The following is a 22500-nucleotide window of genomic DNA, read 5'->3' as shown; positions in this document are numbered from 1 at the left end:
TCACGGTGGCCCTACCTGGGCTATAGGAGAAGGAGCAGCGAGGGTGGGGACGGACCAGAGTGGAAGAGAGACACAGAGAGAGACATGGAGAGAGGAGAGACATGGAGGAAAGAGAGAGACATGGAGAGAGGAGAGACATGGAGGAAAGAGAGAGACATGGAGAGAGAGACAGAGTGACGTATACCCTCACGGTGGCCCTACCTGGGCTATAGGAGAAGGAGCGGCGAGGGTGGGGACGGACCAGAGTGGAGCAGAGGGCGGCCCGCCCCGGCCCCTCGCCTCATGAATAACGGGTGTGTGTGACAGGCTGATACTTCATCTGGGTCGTGGTGTGACAGGCGTAGAGAGGCCCCACGCTGTCGCGTGGTGCTTAATGGCTAAATTGGGAGACTGTTACTAATCGCTTATTGAATAATGAAAGTGCCACAGCTGATAAAAGATTTCAATACGGTGGATTATTTATAATATTTCACTTAAGTGCCCCGCTGACGAATGGGGCAAAGGGGCTGCACAGAGGCCGGCTGGCTGGGGGAGCGTCTCACAACGCTCGGCCTTCGGGAAAAGCGTGCTGGGTTGGGGGTGTGAAGGAAGCACACTCCACCTAAAACATGTTTTGAATAAAGTGTGTAACACAAGTAACCACAATGAGTAACTTGGTTATATACACGGGGTACCAGTACTGAGTCGATGATAACTTGGTTATATACACGGGGTACCAGTAGGGAGTCAATGATAACTTGGTTATATACACGGGTACCAGTACTGAGTCAATGATAACTTGGTTATATACACGGGGTACCAGTACTGAGTCAATGATAACTTGGTTATATACACGGGGTACCAGTAGGGAGTCAATGATAACTTGGTTATATACACGGGGTACCAGTAGGGAGTCAATGATAACTTGGTTATATACACGGGGTACCAGTAGGGAGTCAATGTGCAGGAGTATGAGATAATTGAGGTAGATATGTACATATACAGTGCCTTGCGAAAGTATTCGGCCCCCTTGAACTTTGCGACCTTTTGCCACATTTCAGGCTTCAAACATAAAGATATAAAACTGTATTTTTTTGTGAAGAATCAACAACAAGTGGGACACAATCATGAAGTGGAACGACATTTATTGGATATTTCAAACCTTTTTAACAAATCAAAAACTGAAAAATTGGGCGTGCAAAATTATTCAGCCCCTTTACTTTCAGTGCAGCAAACTCTCTCCAGAGGTTCAGTGAGGATCTCTGAATGATCCAATGTTGACCTAAATGACTAATGATGATAAATACAATCCACCTGTGTGTAATCAAGTCTCCGTATAAAAAAGTTTGAAATATCCAATAAATGTCGTTCCACTTCATGATTGTGTCCCACTTGTTGTTGATTCTTCACAAAAAAATACAGTTTTATATCTTTATGTTTGAAGCCTGAAATGTGGCAAAAGGTCGCAAAGTTCAAGGGGGCCGAATACTTTCGCAAGGCACTGTAGGTAGAGATAAGTGACTAGGCAACAGGATGATAATAACTGTAACAGCAGCGTATGTGATGAGTCAAAAGAGTTTGTGTAAAAATGGTCAATGCAGATAGTCAAATAGTTAACCAATAGCTACCCAGACTAAATATTTAGCAGTCTTATGGCTTGGGGGTAGAAGCTGTTCAGGGTCCTGTTGGATCCAGACTTGGTGCATCGGTACCGCTTGCCGGATGCCAAGCAGTTGTTGCCATATCAAGAGGTGATGCAGCCAGTCAAGATGCTCTCAGTGGTGCAGCTTGTAGAACCTTTTGAGGATCTGAGGGCCTATGCAGAATATTGTCAGCCTCCTGAGGGGGAAGAGGTGTTGTTGTGCTCTCTTCATGGACCATGATAATTCCTTAGTGATGTGGACACAAGGAACTTCAAGCTCGTCAAGCCCGTCAGGAAATCCAGGATCAAGTTGCAGAGGGAGGTGTTTGGGTCCTTAGCATAGTGATGAGCTTGGAGTGGACTATGGTGTTGAACGCTGAGCTGAAGTCAATGAACAACATTCTCACATAGTTGTTCCTTTTGTCCAGGTGGGAAAGGACAGTATTTACTCTTGGTAAATAGTATGGTCTACAGCTTATCATGGGGTATTTTAACTCAGGCGAGCAAAACCTCGAGACTTCCTTAATATTAGAGACCGCGCCCCAGCTGTTGATAAGAGACACCACCTCCCCTGAGCTTCCCGATGCCACTGCTCTGTTCTGCCGCTGTATAGAAAAACAACCTTGATTTAGATTTACCATGTCCTTGTTCAGCCACGACTCAGAGAAACATAGGATATTACAGTTTTTCAGATCACGTTGACAGGATAGTCTCGAACGGCGCTCATCCAGTTTATTCTCCAGTAATTGCATGTTCGCCAATCATTTCAATTAATAAATTTCCTCCATTCAAAATAGCCTGTTTGCGAGCTAGGTGAAATACAATACATTCAGCCCCCAACATTATAATGTCCCATTCCCAGTAATGTCTATCTGCTCCAGTATTCCTCCCAGTCCCAGCCAGCCAGGCAAGCAGGCAGGAGAGGAGATGGAGTGACCCCAGACAGAGACAGAAGACAGGCACTTGTCTTGTCAGCCACGTGATTCCCTCTGATGGAAGTGCTACACATTACATCACACATCTGCTACCAACTCTGCATCTGTTCCACTCCCATTCACAATGGTGGGTGACGTTTTGTGTGTGTGTGTGTGTGTGTGTGTGGGTGTGTGTGTGGGTGCGCATGAGTGAGGATGCATCAGTGTGTTTGATACCCCAAGACAGTGTATTTGAGCCTATAAACCTGTGTATCCACAAGTAAATGTGTGTTTATGAGCAAGCCATTCAATGCCATTCATTGTGACAGAGTAGTATGTCATGTTTACTATTAGCAGTGCTGAAAACACACATCTGACTGACAGACAGACAGAAAGAGGAGGAATGGAGGGATGAGAGAAAAGAATGGAGAACCCCCTTCCACAAGCAGAGTGATGTCAGGGGGCTCGTGGGAAGACATGGCTGCGTTTCCCATACCTGTTCCTACGGCAGCATACGGTGCCTAATCATATTCAAATACCTTATTTCATTCATTTCATGTACCATTTATTTATCTTGGAATAAAATCTCTTTAAAGGAGTTACCTGGTCCAAGACAGCTAAAGGGTCAGATGTTAAGTCATCGTTGACAATCATTAGTTATCTAAAATCACCAGGTTCATCATAGTTTTGTACTTCCTAGGTTTGTTGCTCCATTCTTTTCCAGACGCATTCATTCAATAGCAGAGCTTAGCACCTAGGACCCAGCTAGTGTATAGACTAGGTGTTTGTTAGCTAGGGGGAGCATTTTAAAGGGCGGACCAGGGCTGGAAAACGGAGAGGGAGGGGAGATGGCGTTACCTTCCCCAGTACCAGAGAGGCCGTCGGCTTTGAAGTTGCTGGTGCTCTTCTTCCGGCGGTGCTTCTTGCGGTTGGCGTGCGGCGAGGGGGGCGGGTCCATCTTAGGGCTGGTGGTGTTGGAGATGGAGGGGCTGGAGCACACAGACTCTCCCAGACCCGTGTCTACAGGGAAAGAGACAAACCGTTAGATAACACTGCTCCTCAACAACAACAAGACGAAAGCAACGAAGGACCAGAAATACTTTTGAAAATATGTTGAGTACGCAAGAGTAAACAGCAGCTCAGGCTGTGAAGGTAATGTAATAACCCTGTAACTGACAGTTATGGATGAAGCCTGTCATGAAAATAAAATAACCCTCAAAAGCATTTAAAACCTGCCTTCATTCATTTCAGGATAACAATATATATATTTAACTTTATTTTCATGTAGATAAACTTTATAAGCAGTTGTTTTGCTAACTTGGTCTATTCAACTTTCTACATCTCTTCCTCTTTCCAACTGTCCTTTGATGCTGGAGCAGCTCATCTGCTAGATGCGGGGTCCAACTGTCACTTTGATGCTGGAGCAGCTCATCTGCTAGATGCGGGGGTGTTCAGCTCTATAGACTATGGCACTTTGATGCTGGAGCAGCTCATGCTGGAGCAGTTCATCTGCTAGATGCGGGGGTGTTCAGCTCTATAGACTATGGCACTTTGATGCTGGAGCAGCTCATCTGCTAGATGCAGGGGATGTTCAGCTCTATAGACTATGGCACTTTGATGCTGGAGCAGCTCATCTGCTAGATGCGGGGGTGTTCAGCTCTATAGACTATGGCACTTTGATGCTGGAGCAGCTCATCTGCTAGATGCGGGGGTGTTCAGCTCTATAGACTATGGCACTGATGCTGGAGCAGCTCATCTGCTAGATGCGGGGGTGTTCAGCTCTATAGACTATGGCACTTTGATGCTGGAGCAGCTCATCTGCTTGATGCGGGGGTGTTCAGGCACTTGCTGGAGCAGCTCATCTGCTAGATGCGGGGTGTTCAGCTCTCTATAGACTGGCACTTTGATGTGTTGACTTTCTTTTATTCAATGCACATTTTCATTGTTCGCTAGTAAATAAATAAATAGTTATTTTACATTTTGGGGAAAGTGTCTGACTATTCATTCATTATTCAACAGCAGTGGACAATGTTGTTCTGGCTCTGAGGCCTATAATGCGCTAAGGTTGTCAAACGGACAACTGGCCAATCCTCTCCAACCTGGCATGGTACAGTATCATTTGATACAGAATCTTTTCTTAATTTCTAGACTAATCAACGCTGATCAGGGCCGGTCCTGGTCCATAACCCGCCCTCGGCGAGACCAAAACAAAATGAACGCCCTCCTATCCCTGCTAAGTAGAACAGTAGCCTGGGCTACACAGACGGCCCACAATGCTCTTTTATGAAAGCACGTGGTAGCCTACTGTTTGTAAAACAGGCAATTTACCATTTATCCCTGTCATTTAGTTACATTCATTTCTGTTAATGGATGTATTAATTATAGTAATTTACCGTTCTCATTCTCGGAGTGGAAACGTTGTTAGCAGAGCCCACAACCTGCTACACTTGGTATGAAATAAACCACAACTTGTTTCTCACATCATTTACACGCTCCATGTGAGCAATGAGCATGTGTCTGGTTTCTCTGTACTGTTAATGTAGACCGACTGCACACCCCTGAGCGTGCATAGAAAAACCTGGCCTGCTTCTCGCAACGTTCAATGAAGGGCCCATTCGGGGAGGTCTGATTTCTGATAGTCTTAACTCACAAACACTAATAAAGCTGAGCTTCTTGGCCTCCTGAGTGGTGCAGCTGTCTAGGCACTGCATCGTAGTGATAGAGGCGTCACTACAGAGCTGGGTTCGATCCCAGGCTGTGTCGCAGCAGGCCCATGAGGCAGCACACAATTGGCCAAGCGTCGTCCGGGTTAGGGGAGGGTTTGGTCGACTGGGACGTCCTTGTGCCATCGCGCTCTAGCGACTCCTTGTGGCGGGCCGGCCGCATGCACGCTGACTTCGGTCGCCGGCTGTACGGTGTTTCCTCCGACACATTGGTGCGGCTGGCTTCCGGGTTAAGCAATCACTGTGTCAAGAAGCAGTGCGGCTTGGCAGGGTTGTGTTTCGGAAGACGCATGGTTCTCAACCTTCGGCACTCCCGAGTCCGTAGAGGAGTTGCAACGATGGGACAAGACTGTAACTACCAATTGGATATCAGGAAATTGGAGAGAAAAAGGAATGAGCTTCCTCACCTCACACTGCAAGTCAACTAAGTCCGCATTTGTTTATTTTTTACATCCAATTATTAGAATAGTTCCTCACAGTATTTGAAAAATCTTTCCAACACTCTCCCCTTTGATAATCAGCAAAGGTGAAAATTTGACAATGGACATGTTGCATGTATTTGTTTCTATAGTAATGATTGTCAATTTCAAACTATAATCACAGATGTCCCTTCATACTTTCCTTGTCAATTCATTATGTTCTAGTCTACTTTTAGAAAGCCTAAGGTAGGCCAAGGTTTTTAACATCTGTTTTAAGGAGAAATATTAGCTTGGTCGTACATACGCTGGGGCCTTTGACTGACCGGTGTGAGTTCACTGATTCTCTCTACAGGCCGTTGTGTACCTTTCCTAAAGGAGCCTGTCTGGTCTCCATCTCTTTAATAACAATCAAACGCTCCTGTCATGATTTCATCTTGTAAAAGGCTTATTTTCAGTAGCTCAGATTACATTACATCCCTCGTTACGCCATCCTCTCTTTGAAGAACATATTCCATCCAATGACCACAGCAGCAGGGTTTGTGACGTTATGCAAATACTTCGGGAAAAGTGGGAGAAACCTCTGACTTCTTTTGAATGGTTTTGTGCGACAAAATTGGAACTGTATAAAACAAGGTATGTATGCAGAAAAGCCGCTGAGAAGGTAGGCATCTTTGTTTAGACTCCTTTAATATCGTGCCAATACGAAAATGAGATTATCTACAACCTGGCATTTCTGAATTTTATTCATATTTAGAATTATCAAATCAAGGTTTATTTGTCACGTGTGCTGAACACAACCATTATAGCGCTATAAAATACTCCCTTCAATACAAAAGCAATTAAAGTACTTATTCCATGTTCCTTCGTTACCTCTGTGCTATCGACACATCAGTTATTTTATACCACAGGAACGTGTTTCCTGAATAAAAAGCAGAGAAATTCCACGAAGCCCAGGTCAGGAAATGAACCCGAAGCCCAGGTCAGGAAATGAACCCGAAGCCCAGGTCAGGAAATGAACCCGAAGCCCAGGTCAGGAAATGAACCCAAGCCCAGGTCAGGAAATGAACCCGAAGCCCAGGTCAGGAAATGAACCCGAAGCCCAGGTCAGGAAATGAACCCAAAGAAGCCCAAGACCTCAGTGAAATGTGAACAGGCTCCAACCCCAAAAAATGTGGAAAGAATAAAACCAGTAAAAAGACATTTGAAAATAAGAAATGTACTAAAAGAATGTGAAAGACCTGACAGTGGAATGCTGACTAAACAGGCTCCAACCAATAGTGCCAAAAAAGGTGGTTACCTGTTCAGGAGTCTTAAGGTTTGTAAAAACTGTTTAAAGCCTCTTGGATAAAACAACAGTAAAAAGACGGTAGTAAGAGAAGCAGTAAAGTCTATGACTGGGGTGGCTGGGGTCTTTGACATTTTTAAAATACAGGAGCTATCAATGGCTATATACAGAAACCTGTTAGTCAGGCTTATTGAGGTAGGATGTACATGAATGTGTCCAGTAGGGAAGCAGTTAAAGTGACTATGCATATAAGATAAACAGAGAGTAGCAGCAGGTAAAATAGGGGTTGGATGGGCTAGGGAAGCACAGGAGCTGAGTGTGGATGTGTCCAGGGTAACCATTTGGTTACCTGTTCAGGAGCTCTGTAATGTTTAGGGGTAAAAACTGTTTAGCTGAGGGATGTGTCCAGCTAGGGAGTAAGCTACAGGAGCTGAGTGTGGATGTGTCCAGCTAGGGAAGCAGTAATACAGGAGCTGAGTGTGGATGTGTCCAGAAGCAGTCTGAGTGGACCAGCTAGGGACTTGGAGCTCCAGTGTGGATGTGTCCAGCTTGCCAGTAATACAGGAGCTGAGTGTGGATGTGTCCAGCTAGGGAAGCAGTAATACAGGAGCTGAGTGTGGATGTGTCCAGCTAGGGAAGCAGTAATACAGGAGCTGAGTGTGGATGTGTCCAGCTAGGGAAGCAGTAATACAGGAGCTGAGTGTGGATGTGTCCAGCTAGGGAAGCAGTAATACAGGAGCTGAGTGTGGATGTGTCCAGCTAGGGAAGCAGTAATACAGGAGCTGAGTGTGGATGTGTCCAGCTAGGGAAGCAGTAATACAGGAGCTGAGTGTGGATGTGTCCAGCTAGGGAAGCAGTAATACAGGAGCTGAGTGTGGATGTGTCCTAGGGAAGCAGTAATACAGGAGCTGAGTGTGGATGTGTCCAGCTAGGGAAGCAGTAATACAGGAGCTGAGTGTGGATGTGTCCAGCTAGGGAAGCAGTAATACAGGAGCTGAGTGTGGATGTGTCCAGCTAGGGAAGCAGTAATACAGGAGCTGAGTGTGGATGTGTCCAGCTAGGGAAGCAGTAATACAGGAGCTGAGTGTGGATGTGTCCAGCTAGGGAAGCAGTAATACAGGAGCTGAGTGTGGATGTGTCCAGCTAGGGAAGCAGTAATACAGGAGCTGAGTGTGGATGTGTCCAGCTAGGGAAGCAGTAATACAGGAGCTGAGTGTGGATGTGTCCAGCTAGGGAAGCAGTAATACAGGAGCTGAGTGTGGATGTGTCCAGCTAGGGAAGCAGTAATACAGGAGCTGAGTGTGGATGTGTCCAGCTAGGGAAGCAGTAATACAGGAGCTGAGTGTGGATGTGTCCAGCTAGGGAAGCAGTAATACAGGAGCTGAGTGTGGATGTGTCCAGCTAGGGAAGCAGTAATACAGGAGCTGAGTGTGGATGTGTCCAGCTCTATGGAGCCATGCGTAGCAGCCAGTGGATGAAGCTGCCATTCATTTGGCTGTTCTCCTCCGCCTCCCCTGGCTGGCCCAGGATATCAGGCTAGGAGGCCACGAGACGCTTCACTTTTCATGCGCTGAGCTGACAGCTGTGACTTGCGGCGGAATAAAATAACATTCAGTTCCCATCAATATCAGCGTGGGAGGCGGGACTGATGTGGACAGTGGGTTGGGGGGGCTGCTGGCACGGAGAGAGCTCCTATCACACTGATGTAGCGCCTGCTGCCCAGAACAGAACAGACAGCCTCAAGGACAGACATAACTTATTGGACTATCGTTTAGTCTCAGCTCAAGTGGAAAACGTGACAACTTATCTCTGCTGACAAGATGCCATCCTGGAGCGCACAATTAACCGCCCGGGATTAACAGCCCTCACATCTGCAGCCCCTCCTCCCTCTCCTCACCCGCATCTCCCCCTCCTCTCTCTACATCACTACCTTCACATATCACACTATCCCCTCCCTCCCTCGCAGCCTCCCCATGTCTCTCTACATCACTACCTTCACATATCACACTATCCCCTCCCTCCCTCGCAGCCTCCCCATGTCTCTCTACATCACTACCTTCACATATCACACTATCCCCTCCCTCCCTCGCAGCCTCCCCATGTCTCTCTACATCACTACCTTCACATATCACACTATCCCCTCCCTCCCTCGCAGCCTCCCCATGTCTCTCTACATCACTACCTTCACATATCACACTATCCCCTCCCTCCCTCGCAGCCTCCCCATGTCTCTCTACATCACTACCTTCACATATCACACTATCCCCTCCCTCCCTCGCAGCCTCCCCATGTCTCTCTACATCACTACCTTCACATATCACACTATCCCCTCCCTCCCTCCCCTCCTCTATCTACATCACTACCTTCACATATCACACTATCCCCTCCCTCCCTCCAGCCTCTCTCTACATCACTACCTTCACATATCACACTATCCCCTCCCTCCCTCCCTCCCCATGTCTCTCTACATCACTACCTTCACATATCACACTATCCCCTCCCTCCCTCACAGCCTCCCCATGTCTCTCTACATCACTACCTTCACATATCACACTATCCCCTCCCTCCCTCACAGCCTCCCCCTCCTCTCTACATCACTACCTTCACATATCACACTATCCCCTCCCTCCCTCGCAGCCTCCCCATGTCTCTCTACATCACTACCTTCACATATCACACTATCCCCTCCCTCCCTCGCAGCCTCCCCATGTCTCTCTACATCACTACCTTCACATATCACACTATCCCCTCCCTCCCTCGCAGCATCCCCATGTCTCTCTACATCACTACCTTCACATATCACACTATCCCCTCCCTCCCTCACAGCCTCCCCCTCCTCTCTCTACATCACTACCTTCACATATCACACTATCCCCTCCCTCCCTCCCTCCCCATCTCTCTACATCACTAACTTCACATATCACACTATCCCCTCCCTCCCTCCTCTCTCTACATCACTAACTTCACATATCACACTATCCCCTCCCTCCCTCGCAGCCTCCCCATGTCTCTCTACATCACTACACTTCACCCTCATATCACACTATCCCCTCTCCCTCCCGCTCCTAGTTCTCTCTACATCACTATCCTTCACAATATCACACTTTGATCCCCATCCACAATCCTTTGTGATTTCTGTCTGTAAATTAAAAGTGCTCAACAAAAGAAATGTCTCTTATCATCACTAAATTAATATAATATCCCCTCCCTCCCTGTGAAGCGCTTCAATAGTTACCACAGCCACAAAGTCATAATTCTGGCTAAACTCCGCTGACTACAATTTCTCTTCTTAAAATCTGAATTGAAACCTAACCTTAAACACACTGCTAACCTTATACCTAAGCTTAAATTAAGACCAACAAGCTATTTTGATGGCTGTGGTAACAGTGACAACAGCTAAGCAGACCAACTCTGAGTGAGGATAGTAAACAGGAAGTGGAGGTCCCCTCCCTCCTACTTTACGGTAGAAGATCAGAGGATGGCCATGTCTCCTGAGGCATCACTACCTTCACATATCACACTATCCCCTCCCTCCCTCGCAGCCACCCCACACACACACACACATCACACACACACACATCACACCCTCTTTCACAGGGCCACCGTGCTGCACACAAACTACAAATAGTTTCTTCCTGTTTCCAGTTTTGGAAAACACACAGGACCAGAGGCAAATTCAGATCACTGAAATGCTGAGATACCCTCCAGGGCTGTCATTTTAAAGCCTATCACCCAATCAAGGAAAGGCAGTAGAGACTATATTGTTAGTCATGGACAGGGAAAACCAGGGAACAGGGTTGCTCCTGCGTGTGCATTCCTGAGCTGAAGGAGGAAGATGCCTTCCAGGGACACCCCCCAGCCACGGAGGACTGAAAATAGGAACACTATGTTAGTCAGAGGGTTGGAGGTTGGAGCGACTGTGGGCCCGACCAGCCCCCAGCAGCCATTAGCCCCACAGCAAGCTGCCTGAGTAGGGAGGAACTTCACTTGCTCCCCTTACCCTCCCTTGTCCCTGGTTCATCCCCCCCCCCCTCCCTCCTACAGGCCTGGAGGTGTCTCAACAACAGCCTCCTAATGAAACAGACACTCATTAGTATTACTGCTCCCATTGTTCCATCATTAAGGGGATCAGCTAATGCAGATAAAGGGGGCGTGTTCACTGAGAGTAGCAAACAGACCAGAGGCCATCGATGTCATAACCATCCTATATTTATTTAACTGGAGAAAGGACACATATCACACACTAACAACCCTGCACTGTCCTCTCCATCCTCAGCTCCACTTACTGGCTACAGGGCTTCATGTGTGGATGTCTTCTCTTCTCTCATTCTCCAATCTCATTACTGTCTGTGGCGCACAACCCTCCACTAACTTTACTGTCACACTATCCCTCCACCAATAGGACTCATTACTGTCTGTAACTATCCCTCCACCAATAGGACTCATTACTGTCTGTGGAGCACAGGTCCCTCCACCAATAGACTCATTACTGTCTGTGGAGCACTAGGTCCCTCTCCACCAATAGGACTCATTACTGTCAATGAAGCACTAGGTCCCTCCAAATAGGACTCATTACTGTCAGTGAGCACTAGGTCCCTCCACCAATAGGACTCATTACTGTCTGTGACTAGGTCCCTCCAAATAGGACTCATTACTGTCTGTGGAGCACTAGGTCCCTCCACCAATAGGACTCATTACTGTCTGTGGAGCATCCCTCCACCAATAGGACTCTTACTGTCAGTGATAGCATTACTGTCTGTGAAAAGCACTAGGTCCCTCCACCAATAGGACTCATTACTGTCAGTGAAGCACTAGGTCCCTCCACCAATAGGACTCCCCACCTGTCAGTGGAAGCACTAGGTCCCTCCACCAATAGGACTCATTACTGTCACAGCACTAGGTCCCTCCACCAATCATAATTCTGGCTAAACTGTCAATTTCTGTTCAGTGAAGCACTAGGTCCCTCCACCAAACTCAAATACTGTCTTCTGAACCTTTCCACCAATAGGACTTGGAAAACTGTCAGACCAATAGGCTCATTACTGGCTGGGTCTCCAGATCACTGAAACTAGGTCCCTCCACCAATAGGACTCATTACTGTCTGTGGAGCACTAGGTCCCTCACCAATAGGACTCATTACTGTCTGTGGAGCACTAGGTCCCTCCACCAATAGGACTCAGGTCAGTGGAGCACTAGGTCTCCACCAATAGGACTCATTACTGTCAGCTGAAGCACTAGGAGGAGATGCCTTCCACCAATAGGACTCACACTGTCTGTGGAGCACAGGTCCACCAATAGGACTCATTACTGTCTGTGGAGCACTAGGTCCCTCCACCAATAGGAATTACTGTCTGTGGAGCACTAGGTCCCTCCACCAATAGGACTCATTACTGTCTGTGGAGCACTGGTTCCAGTTTTGTACTCAAACACTAGGTCAGGACCACAATAGGACTCATTACTGTCTGTGGGCACTCCCTCCACCAATGGAGATCCTGTCACAGGGCACAGGTCCCCCACCAATAGGACTCATTACTGTCTGTGGAGGAACACTAGGTCCCACAATAGGACTCATTACTGTCAGTAGAGACTATCCCTCCACCAATTAGTCTGTGGACACTAGGTCCCTCCACCAGGGAGGAGGGTACTGTCAGTGGCAGCCTACAGCCACCAGGAGGACTCATTACTTCTGTGGAGGGACAGGTCCCTCCACCAGCCACCTAGGATGAAAATAGGAACACTATGTTACAGAGGACTCATTACTGTCCCACTTCCTCCACCATCATTACTGTCAGAGCCACTAGCCCCACAGCAGGCTCATGAGCAGCAAGGTCCCTAGCTTGCTCCATTACACTGAGGAGCACTAGGTCCCTCCACCAATAGGACTCATTACTGTCAGTGAAGCCATCCCTCCACCAATAAACATCCTCATTACTGTCTGTGGAGCATCCCCCCCCCCCCGCCCACAGGCCTGGAGATGTCAGCCTCCTAAGTATTACTCCTCCACCAATAGTTCCATTATTGGGGAAACTAGGACAGCTCCACACAGAGGGATAAACCCTGGAGCACTGTCCCTCACCAATAGACTCAGCTACTTACTAGACCAGAGGGCTTCTGTCTGTGTAATCATCCTCTAGGACTCATTATTTAACTGGAGAAAGGACACATTATCCACACACTAGGACATTACCCTGTGGAGCACTGTCCCTCCACCAATAGGACTCATTACTGTCAGTGGACACTAGGTCCCTCCACCAATAGGACTCATTACTGTCTGTGGAGCACTAGGTCCCTCCACCAATAGGACTCATTACTGTCTGTGGAGCACTTCCCTCCAATAGGACTCATTACTGTCAGTGGAGCACTAGGTCCCTCCACCAATAGGACTCATTACTGTCAGTGAAGCACTAGGTCCCTCCACCAATAGGACTCATTACTGTCTGTGGAGCACTAGGTCCCTCCACCAATAGGACTCATTACTGTCTGTGGAGCACTAGGTCCCTCCACCAATAGGACTCATTACTGTCAGTGGAGCACTAGGTCCCTCCACCAATAGGACTCATTACTGTCTGTGGAGCACTAGGTCCCTCCACCAATAGGACTCATTACTGTCTGTGGAGCACTAGGTCCCTCCACCAATAGGACTCATTACTGTCTGTGGAGCACTAGGTCCCTCCACCAATAGGACTCATTACTGTCTGTGGAGCACTAGGTCCCTCCACCAATAGGACTCATTACTGTCTGTGGAGCACTAGGTCCCTCCACCAATAGGACTCATTACTGTCTGTGGAGCACTAGGTCCCTCCACCAATAGGACTCATTACTGTCTGTGGAGCACTAGGTCCCTCCACCAATAGGACTCATTACTGTCTGTGGAGCACTAGGTCCCTCCACCAATAGGACTCATTACTGTCTGTGGAGCACTAGGTCCCTCCACCAATAGGACTCATTACTGTCAGTGAAGCACTAGGTCCCTCCACCAATAGGAGAAATGACAAGTCTAGATTGAAGGGACATGTCTTCCTGTGAATCATCACGTCAGTAAATGAATATTATACATGAGTAGATAGGAGCAGAGAGAATATAATGTGATCTGATTAAATACAGGCAGGTAACTTACACAAGGCCTGGTGTAAAAGGTGTGGGGTTTAGATAAAGGGTTCGTATGAAGACAGTCTCAAAGCAGCAGACTATTGTTCAGACACAACCGCCCCTCCACAGAGGAGAGTCCTTCAGAAGCCCACAGCCACAGAGGAGAGTCCTTCAGAAGCCCACAGCCACAGAGGAGAGTCCTTCAGAAGCCCACAGCCACAGAGGAGAGTCCTTCAGAAGCCCACAGCCACAGAGGAGAGTCCTTCAGAAGCCCACAGCCACAGAGGAGAGTCCTTCAGAAGCCCACAGCCACAGAGGAGAGTCCTTCAGAAGCCCACAGCCACAGAGGAGAGTCCTTCAGAAGCCCACAGCCACAGAGGAGAGTCCTTCAGAAGCCCACAGCCACAGAGGAGAGTCCTTCAGAAGCCCACAGCCACAGAGGAGAGTCCTTCAGAAGCCCACAGCCACAGAGGAGAGTCCTTCAGAAGCCCACAGCCACAGAGGGCACATAGCAGCAAGCCCTTCAGAAGCCCACAGCCACAGAGGGCACATAGCAGCAAGCCCTTTAGAAGCCCACAGCCACAGAGGGCACATAGCAGCAAGCCCTTTAGAAGCCCACAGCCACAGAGGGCACATAGCAGCAAGCCCTTTAGAAGCCCACAGCCACAGAGGGCACATAGCAGCAAGCCCTTCAGAAGCCCACGGCCACAGAGGAGGGCAAATAGCAGCAAGCCCTTTAGAAGCCCACAGCCACAGAGGGCACATAGCAGCAAGCCCTTTAGAAGCCCACAGCCACAGAGGGCACATAGCAGCAAGCCCTTCAGAAGCCCACAGCCACAGAGGGCACATAGCAGCAAGCCCTTTAGAAGCCCACAGCCACAGAGGGCACATAGCAGCAAGCCCTTCAGAAGCCCACAGCCACAGAGGGCACATAGCAGCAAGCCCTTTAGAAGCCGACGGCCACAGAGGAGGGCAAATAGCAGCAAGCCCTTTAGAAGCCGACGGCCACTACAGAACAACTAATTACAAAGACCTCCTCATTTTCTTCTCCCTGAAAGCTCTCATTGGGCTGGGCTCTGGGGGCAGAAGGTGATGACTTCTCAGGCCCTGGAGCCACTGGTCAACTAGTCATCCAGCTATCACAACTCATCCCAGTCACGACACAGTGGAGAGAGAGGAGGGGCACCTCGTTAAGGCTCGTTAAGGGGTTGGGTAAGGCTCGTTAAGGGGCTGGGTAAAGGTTATTTATATAAAGAGAGACTGAGGGGCCGTGATGCTTTCAGACAAGCTCAGAACAGAGCTCTCAACGCCTCCAGGACCCCAACATCCACTAACACAGTTAAACACAAACACACAATACATACACACAGTTATACAAAGACACACACACACAGTTATACACAAACACACACACACAGTTATACACAAACACACAACACACATTCCCAGTTATACACAGACACACAATACACACACAGTTATACACAACACACACACAAACAGTTATACACACACAATACACAAACAGTTATACACAGACACAACAAACAGTTATACAAAGACACAATACACACACAGTTATACACAGACACACAATGTACACCCATTTTATTTTAGATCTGCATAAATGAATACTGTGATAGAATGGGAATTGTGAAAATACACAGATTTTAATATGGTGTTAATTAGCTGGATTAAACAGAAGCTTTGTTACACTGACAGATGTCAACCTCCATCATATCCCCAATCCACAGATGTCAATCACACTCATTCTAATTTGGCCGTTAAAAAGAAACGGTTTGTGTTCATTGATAAATGGCCTTACAGAAATGTCTGTACAAATAAAGTTGAGTGAAATTGAACTGACTTGCATAAGCTGCCCACAGTTGGCAAAAGGAGAGAACGAGGTGACAGAAGGGTACTAGTGTGGGCATCAGCTGTGTGTGTGTGTGTGTGTACGCGTGCATTGAGGCCCCTGGGAGCCAATGTGATTAGAGTGTTTCACAACTTTAAACGTTATTTCAGGAGAGCAGCGCAGGGCCAACGGGCCCAACACACACGGGGGACCTGTCACTCAGACTCATCGTCACGGCGACACACCCTCGATCCGACAGCTGTCAGTCTCAGCGTGCGGCAGAGAGTGTGTGTGTGTGTCAAAGACCAGAGCATGTGTCAGTCAAAGACCAGAGCATGTGCACACACACACACACACACAGATCCCCCAGTGCATGTGAGGATAAATGTGTTCTTGCTAATGTGTGTCTCTGAGTGACCATTAGTTTGATAAACAGTTAAGACAGCATTAGGGGCCTGGCAGGCAGATCAATGGAAGACGAATGAAAGGCCCAGTGGAGGAGGAGAAGGGCCCCCCTGCGGAGCTCTGCTCTCAGGCTGCCTGTACTAAGGCAGGCTCCCCACCGCGGAGCTCCATGTCAGAGCCCATCTGGGACCCATGGACAGGGGGAAAGAAAAGACTGGGTCTGGGGGTGGCCTGATTCCAGTCCAGTACCTGGTTCCTTAACGGTGTGTGTGTTTCCTCATACCTGTGCTGACTCCTGAGTTGGCGATGACGGTGGCCTCGCTCCATTGGTCGGCGGAGGAGACTGAGTAGGATCTCTGGTGCATGCCGTCCCCACGACTGTTAAAGGACACCAAGCTGATCCCACTGGCCATCTGAGAGGCTGACAAACTACTGGTCACAGAGCCTGAAGGAGAGCGAGGAGAAACCGGGATGTCTATCAGTCAGTTGTCAAACGTATCTTTTGTTGAATATTCCATCATTTACTGAAACCAACTCAAGGTTACAAAGACGTTTACATTAGAAAGAAAAGTGCTCAGTTTTCCTTAGTTTACAATGAGGCCCGACTAAATGAAATGGAATAAAGAAATCAACACAACTAAATGAAATGGAACCCCTAAAGAAATCCTGCAAGTTGAACCACCGTTAACTAAAGAGAACCCCTAATTTGAACCACCGTTAACTAAAGAAACCCCTAATAAAGAGAACCCCGTAATAAAGAACAAGTTGAACCACCGTTAACTAAAGACCCCAAAGCAAACAACACAATGGATTCAGCTAATAAAGCAAGTTGAACCTACTGCAATAGGCCACACCACAGGGGACATAGTAAGGGCCCTCCCTCACTGTGGCCCCTGGCTCAATACATGTATCTGGATGTGCTGGGGGCTCCACATAAAGCATTAGCATTATAATAGGCTAATGTGACCGTAAACGGAGCCGAACAGAGCGGAGCGCGCATTTACCGCAGCCAATTACCTCAGTGCAGGGTGTGTGTGTGTTCAGTGTGACGTTGAAGAGAAGGCTGGGTGTGATGAGAACAGCACCACCTTAGCCCAGAGCCTAAAGCGGCTGCTGTTGCTAGAATACACAGTGTTATACAGTACACTCTGACCCACTGGAGACATGACCGTGGACTGAAAACACACTAAACACACACGCGCAAACATACACACACTCACATCTACAGGAATCACACACACACAGATCAAAGGAACACTCGACCAGCAGCCCTCTGCTGAAATCAAACCGTTCATGGCCTAACAGCTGAGTGAATCATTTGTCTCTCTCTCCTCTGTCTCCCTCCATCCCTCCCTCACCTCTCTTTCTCTCATTACAGCTCATGTCTGGAGCTGCCTGAGTGGAGAGAGGACTCTGATTGCATTAATATTCATGACAGTAATTAGTACATGTATTATGGGTCACTGAATATTCATGCTATTAGTTTGGTCCTCCTGGAGCCGTGCGCCTGTGTGTGTGCATGGGTGTGTCGTTGTGAGTGTGTGTGTCTGTGTGCATGTTGGTGGGTGTGTCTGTGTGCGTGCGTGTTGGTGGGTGTGTCTGTGTGCGTGTGTTGGTGGGTGTGTGTGGTGGGTGTGTCTGTGTGCGTGTGTGTGGTGGGTGTGTCTGTGTGCGTGTGTGTTGGTGGGTGTCTGTCTGTGTGTGTGTGTTGGTAGGTGTGTCTGTGTGCGTGTGTGTTGGTGGGTGTGTGTGCGTGTGTGTATATTCGTCCCCTCAACAGTATGGTTTATGGTTCATTGTTTGATTATTTTTGTTGAAGGTAAATTACAACAAAATACTTCAGGGCCCATAAAGGCCCACAAGGGACGTGTGTATGTGGGACGAGGTGTCTGTGTCTGTGTGTGTGTGTCTCCGTCTCTCACCAGGGCCACCAGGTCCCAGCTGCAGACTGCTCATGTCCTTGGCCAGGCCGTTTGTCTTCGGGCTGGGGACAGCGGCACAGGTAGACACCGCTCGGGGAGGCCTCTTCCCTGGGACCTTCACTGTGGTCCTCAACAGATCTATCTCCTTCCCATGGACGTTCTGCATGTAGTCCTACAGGAGACGGACAGGGAGACAGTCTGCTATCAATACACACTTATAGATTACAGATAAACGCATTCAGATAAATAGGGATTTGTTTTTAGAACTAATGACAAGGGGGTTTGTTCAGAATACAGAGCTGCATTGTTGTGGGTTACATAGTTCTGATATGTACAGGCCTCGCTACCTATAACAACATAACTAAATGTAAATGTAGGAGTCATTAGGGAGGAGTTAAGCTACTTGGCAGCATCCGTCCCTGGAGACAACATAACAGGTTTGTGATTCCAGTGGGCTTGACAGTTGGTGTTTACAGGATCAATATTAAACTAATAAAAGACTGTAGTCCTCATTAAAAATGATGGTTTCTTTAAGGCAGCAGTCCCTGAAGTGTGTGTGTGTGTATCTCAGACAGGGAGCACACTGAGTAGGGGTCAGTCACCCCTCTCAAACATGAATGAGGGCTGAGACCATGTGCAGAAACAAAGCTCTCTCAGACTCTCACACCCACTGTGACACAATCAAAGACCATTCTGAACCAAGCGGAGGAGTGTGTGATTACATTCAAGACTTTGTGTGTGTGTGTGTTTTAATAATGTGTGTGTGTGATTATGCGTGTGTGTGTGTGTGTGTTTTAATAATGTGTGTGTGTGATTATGTGTGTGTGAGGGCTGAGAGGCAAGGAGCATCCTGAGAGGCTGTCGGGACCACCTCCCTCTTGCAGGAGGCAAACAAAAGGCCAATTCAAAGCCAAGTGCTCTCAACACGGCTTAACAAGTCACCAGAGAGCCCTTGAGCTGGGGTCCCTGGAGAGGCTACAAGGGCCCAGCCTGGCCCAACTCGGCCCAGTGGAACCCGGCCCAGCGCAGCCCGGCCCAGTGGAACCCGGCCCAGTGAAGCCTGCAGACAGCTTAACGGAGCTGATTGAGACTCCATGTGCATCATGAAACTTTCACCATCTGATACACACATCATAAACAGAGGAGAGAAGGGAGAGAGGAGGAGAGAAGGAGAGAGAGAGGAGAGAGAGAAGGAGGAGAGAAGGAGAGAGAGAGAGGAGAGGAGGAGGAGGAGAGAGAGGGAGAGAGGAGAAGGAGAGAGAGGGAGGAAGAGGGGAGAGAGAAGGAGGAGAGAGGAGAGAAGAGGGAGAGAGAAGGAGGAGAGAAGGGAGAGAGGGGAGAGAGGAGGAGGAGAGAAGGGAGAGAGAAGGAGGAGAGAAGGGAAAGAGGGGAGAGAGCAGGAGGAGAGAAGGGAGAGAGAAGGAGGAGAGAAGGAGAGGATATGAGAGGGAGAGGATAGAGGAAAGTGAGAAGAGGTGAGGAGGAGGAGAGAAGGGAGAGAGAAGGAGGAGAGAAGAAGAGGATATGAGAGGGAGAGGATAGAGGAAAGTGAGAAGAGGTGAGGAGGAGGAGAGAAGGGAGAGAGAGGAGGAGAGAAGAAGAGGATATGAGAGGGAGAGGATAGAGGAAAGTGAGAAGAGGTGAGGAGGAGGAGAGAAGGGAGAGAGAAGGAGGAGAGAAGAAGAGGATATGAGAGGGAGAGGATAGAGGAAAGAGAGAAGAGGTGAGGAGGAGGAGAGAAGGGAGAGAGAAGGAGGAGAGAAGAAGAGGATATGAGAGGGAGAGGATAGAGGAAAGTGAGAAGAGGTGAGGAGGAGGAGAGAAGGGAGAGAGAAGGAGGAGAGAAGGAGAGGATATGAGAGGGAGAGGATAGAGGAAAGTGAGAAGAGATGAGGAGGAGGAGAGAAGGGAAGCTGGGGCTCCCAACAGCACAGTTGCACAGCATGGGGGGGGACGAGCAGAGTTTGTGTGTGTGTGTGTGTGTACGGTTGGTGTGTGCGCGTGGGCACGGTCAAGACAACACACATAAGAAAGATGATGAATACAGTCAAAATAACATGGAATATATATTTTTAAGTAATCAGTGCATAAAATAGCATTTAATCACCCAAGGTCCCCTACAACTAAACAGTGTGAATAAATATGACCAGATGACATCAGTCACACCACAAACTAACAACTGAATGACTCCTTGACACTTGGACCAGTTTCTCTGACGCGACTCCTAGTTTTCCTGCCAATTACATGGCATCCTATTGCCATCCACTTAATTAGCTGTATTAATGAGATTTCTTTGCACATAGTCGGGCAATTAGGAGCGTTGCTGATTGACTTTGATTCTATTACCCTCCGCAAACACAGTAATTGATGCCTGTGCTGCAGATACACAATGATCAGGAAAACCTGCTCAGCTCGGTGCTGGAGGTGTGTGTGTGTGTGTGTGTGTGTGTGTGTGTGTGTGTGTGTGTGTGTGTGTGTGTGTGTGTGTGTGTGTGTGTGTGTGTGTGTGTGTGTGTGTGTGAGTGTGTGAGTGTGCGAGTGTGTGTGAGTGTGCGAGTGTGTGTGCGTGGGAGTGTGCGAGTGTGTGTGCGTGGGAGTGTGCGAGTGTGTGTGCGTGGGAGTGTGCGAGTGTGTGTGCGAGTGTGTGTGCGAGTGTGTGTGCGAACGAATGCGTTTGTAGTGAAAATAGTAAGTTAGGACTCATCCCAGGGACTCAACACCTTTGAGATGTTCAATAGATTGGATCATATTTTATGGCTCTCCTTCAGGTTGCTATCGAGCAATTTAGTTTTCCTACATTTACCTTCCTCTCATTCTGCCCCTGTGGTTGTTTCACTGCAGTAGCCGGGCCGCTAATCCAACCCAATCAAATTAGAGCAAATAGATTTTGCCTCCTCCGCTTTGCGTCCTCTACCCATCCATCTACATGTATGTCTAGACTCCAGTCAGTGTGGCATTAGGGAAATGATTCCCATTCTAATTAACAATAAGGCCTGATTGCAATCCGGGGGAACGATGTAAAGAGCGAGGGAAAGGAGGGATAGTGGTGATATGAAGTGGTATCAGGGCCAGGAGAGGGGACGTTGTGGTCCTGTGTTTGCCAACAGAGCAGCCAGGCGGGCGATTAGAGCAGGCCATTACAGTGGTGCTATTCCACATCATCAACGTCAGCCCTGTGCAAACAGACCATGTGGGCTTTCTAATTAATATTGTTGCTCGCTCTGTGTGGGTGTGTGCCTCCGCTGCAACAAGCGTACCGTCTGCCCAGTGAGTGGATGGGGTGGCTGACACACACACACACACACACACACACACACACACACACACACACACACACACACACACACACACACACACACACACACACACACACACACACACACACACACACACACACACTTGGAGGAGGAGGAGGAAACAGAGGCTTAGCATTGCCGCTAATGGGCCAACACAGTGGCTGATGGATTAGCAGCGTGGGGAACAAGCGGATAGACCCGCTGCTGTAACATGGGACCATTAGATAGAAAGCCAGAGCAGAGGGCAGAGTGACAGACAGACAGACGACATTAGAGACACTGAGTGATGCTGACTCCAGTGACCTCTGTTGTTCCACACGGAGACTGGAGGGGTACAGGTTACAACAGGATTGTTAAGTGGTTGGTAGTGTCATCGGGATGATGTGCAGTAATAATCAGAGAGAAAGTTGTCCAACTGGCTGGTCTGGTTGCAGCAGGGCTGGACAGGTAGAATGGAACTAACAGGAGAAAGAACGTTCAACCCCAGATTCTACCATCTGACGTGACTTAGAGTTACCATATCAACGGGCGCCGCCTGTATAGTCCGTCAGAGTGTGATGTGTGTGTGCATGTTTGTGCAAGCACCTGTGTGTATAATACGAGTGATACGTGTGTGTGTGTGTGTGTGTGTGTGTGTGTGTGTGTGTGTGTGTGTGTGTGTGTGTGTGTGTGTGTGTGTGTGTGTGTGTGACAGGTGGTACTCACGTGCAGGCTGGGGTGATATGTGAGCAGGCCATTGTCACACAACGTCACATACTTCTTTTTCCACTCCTTGTTTAGGGTCTTGCCACTCCTCTTCAGAAGCATGCCCTATAGGAGAGAACACAGAGAGAGACAGGGTGAGGAGGACACAGATACATGCCCTATAGGAGAGAACACAGAGAGAGACAGGGTGAGGAGGACACAGATACATGCCCTATAGGAGAGAACACAGATTAGAGACAGGGTGAGGAGGACACAGATACATGCCC

The 22500-nt window shown here is 48.4% G+C and overlaps 1 protein-coding gene across 3 annotated transcripts in view; it reads right to left on the bottom strand.

Moving 5' to 3' along the window:
* The window catches only part of LOC135528982 (arf-GAP with GTPase, ANK repeat and PH domain-containing protein 1), a 126765-nt gene that overhangs the window by 60643 nt on the left and 43622 nt on the right, over positions 1 to 22500 (bottom strand). For 2 of the 3 annotated variants that reach the window (XM_064957947.1, XM_064957948.1), the window contains exons 6-9: positions 22235 to 22339; positions 18234 to 18405; positions 16595 to 16756; positions 3394 to 3555 (exon numbers count right to left, since the gene is read on the bottom strand). In XM_064957947.1, coding sequence (XP_064814019.1) covers positions 3394 to 3555; positions 16595 to 16756; positions 18234 to 18405; positions 22235 to 22339 — 601 coding nt within the window. The remainder of the gene's footprint in view (positions 1 to 3393; positions 3556 to 16594; positions 16757 to 18233; positions 18406 to 22234; positions 22340 to 22500) is intronic. The other variant, XM_064957949.1, reaches the window with a different exon arrangement.

The sequence above is a fragment of the Oncorhynchus masou genome, unplaced genomic scaffold (genome assembly GCF_036934945.1).
Source record: "Oncorhynchus masou masou isolate Uvic2021 unplaced genomic scaffold, UVic_Omas_1.1 unplaced_scaffold_1068, whole genome shotgun sequence".
Classification (NCBI taxonomy): Eukaryota; Metazoa; Chordata; class Actinopteri; order Salmoniformes; family Salmonidae; genus Oncorhynchus; species Oncorhynchus masou.
Note: the sequence above shows the minus strand (reverse complement) of the source record. Positions and strands in the feature narration are given on the sequence as shown.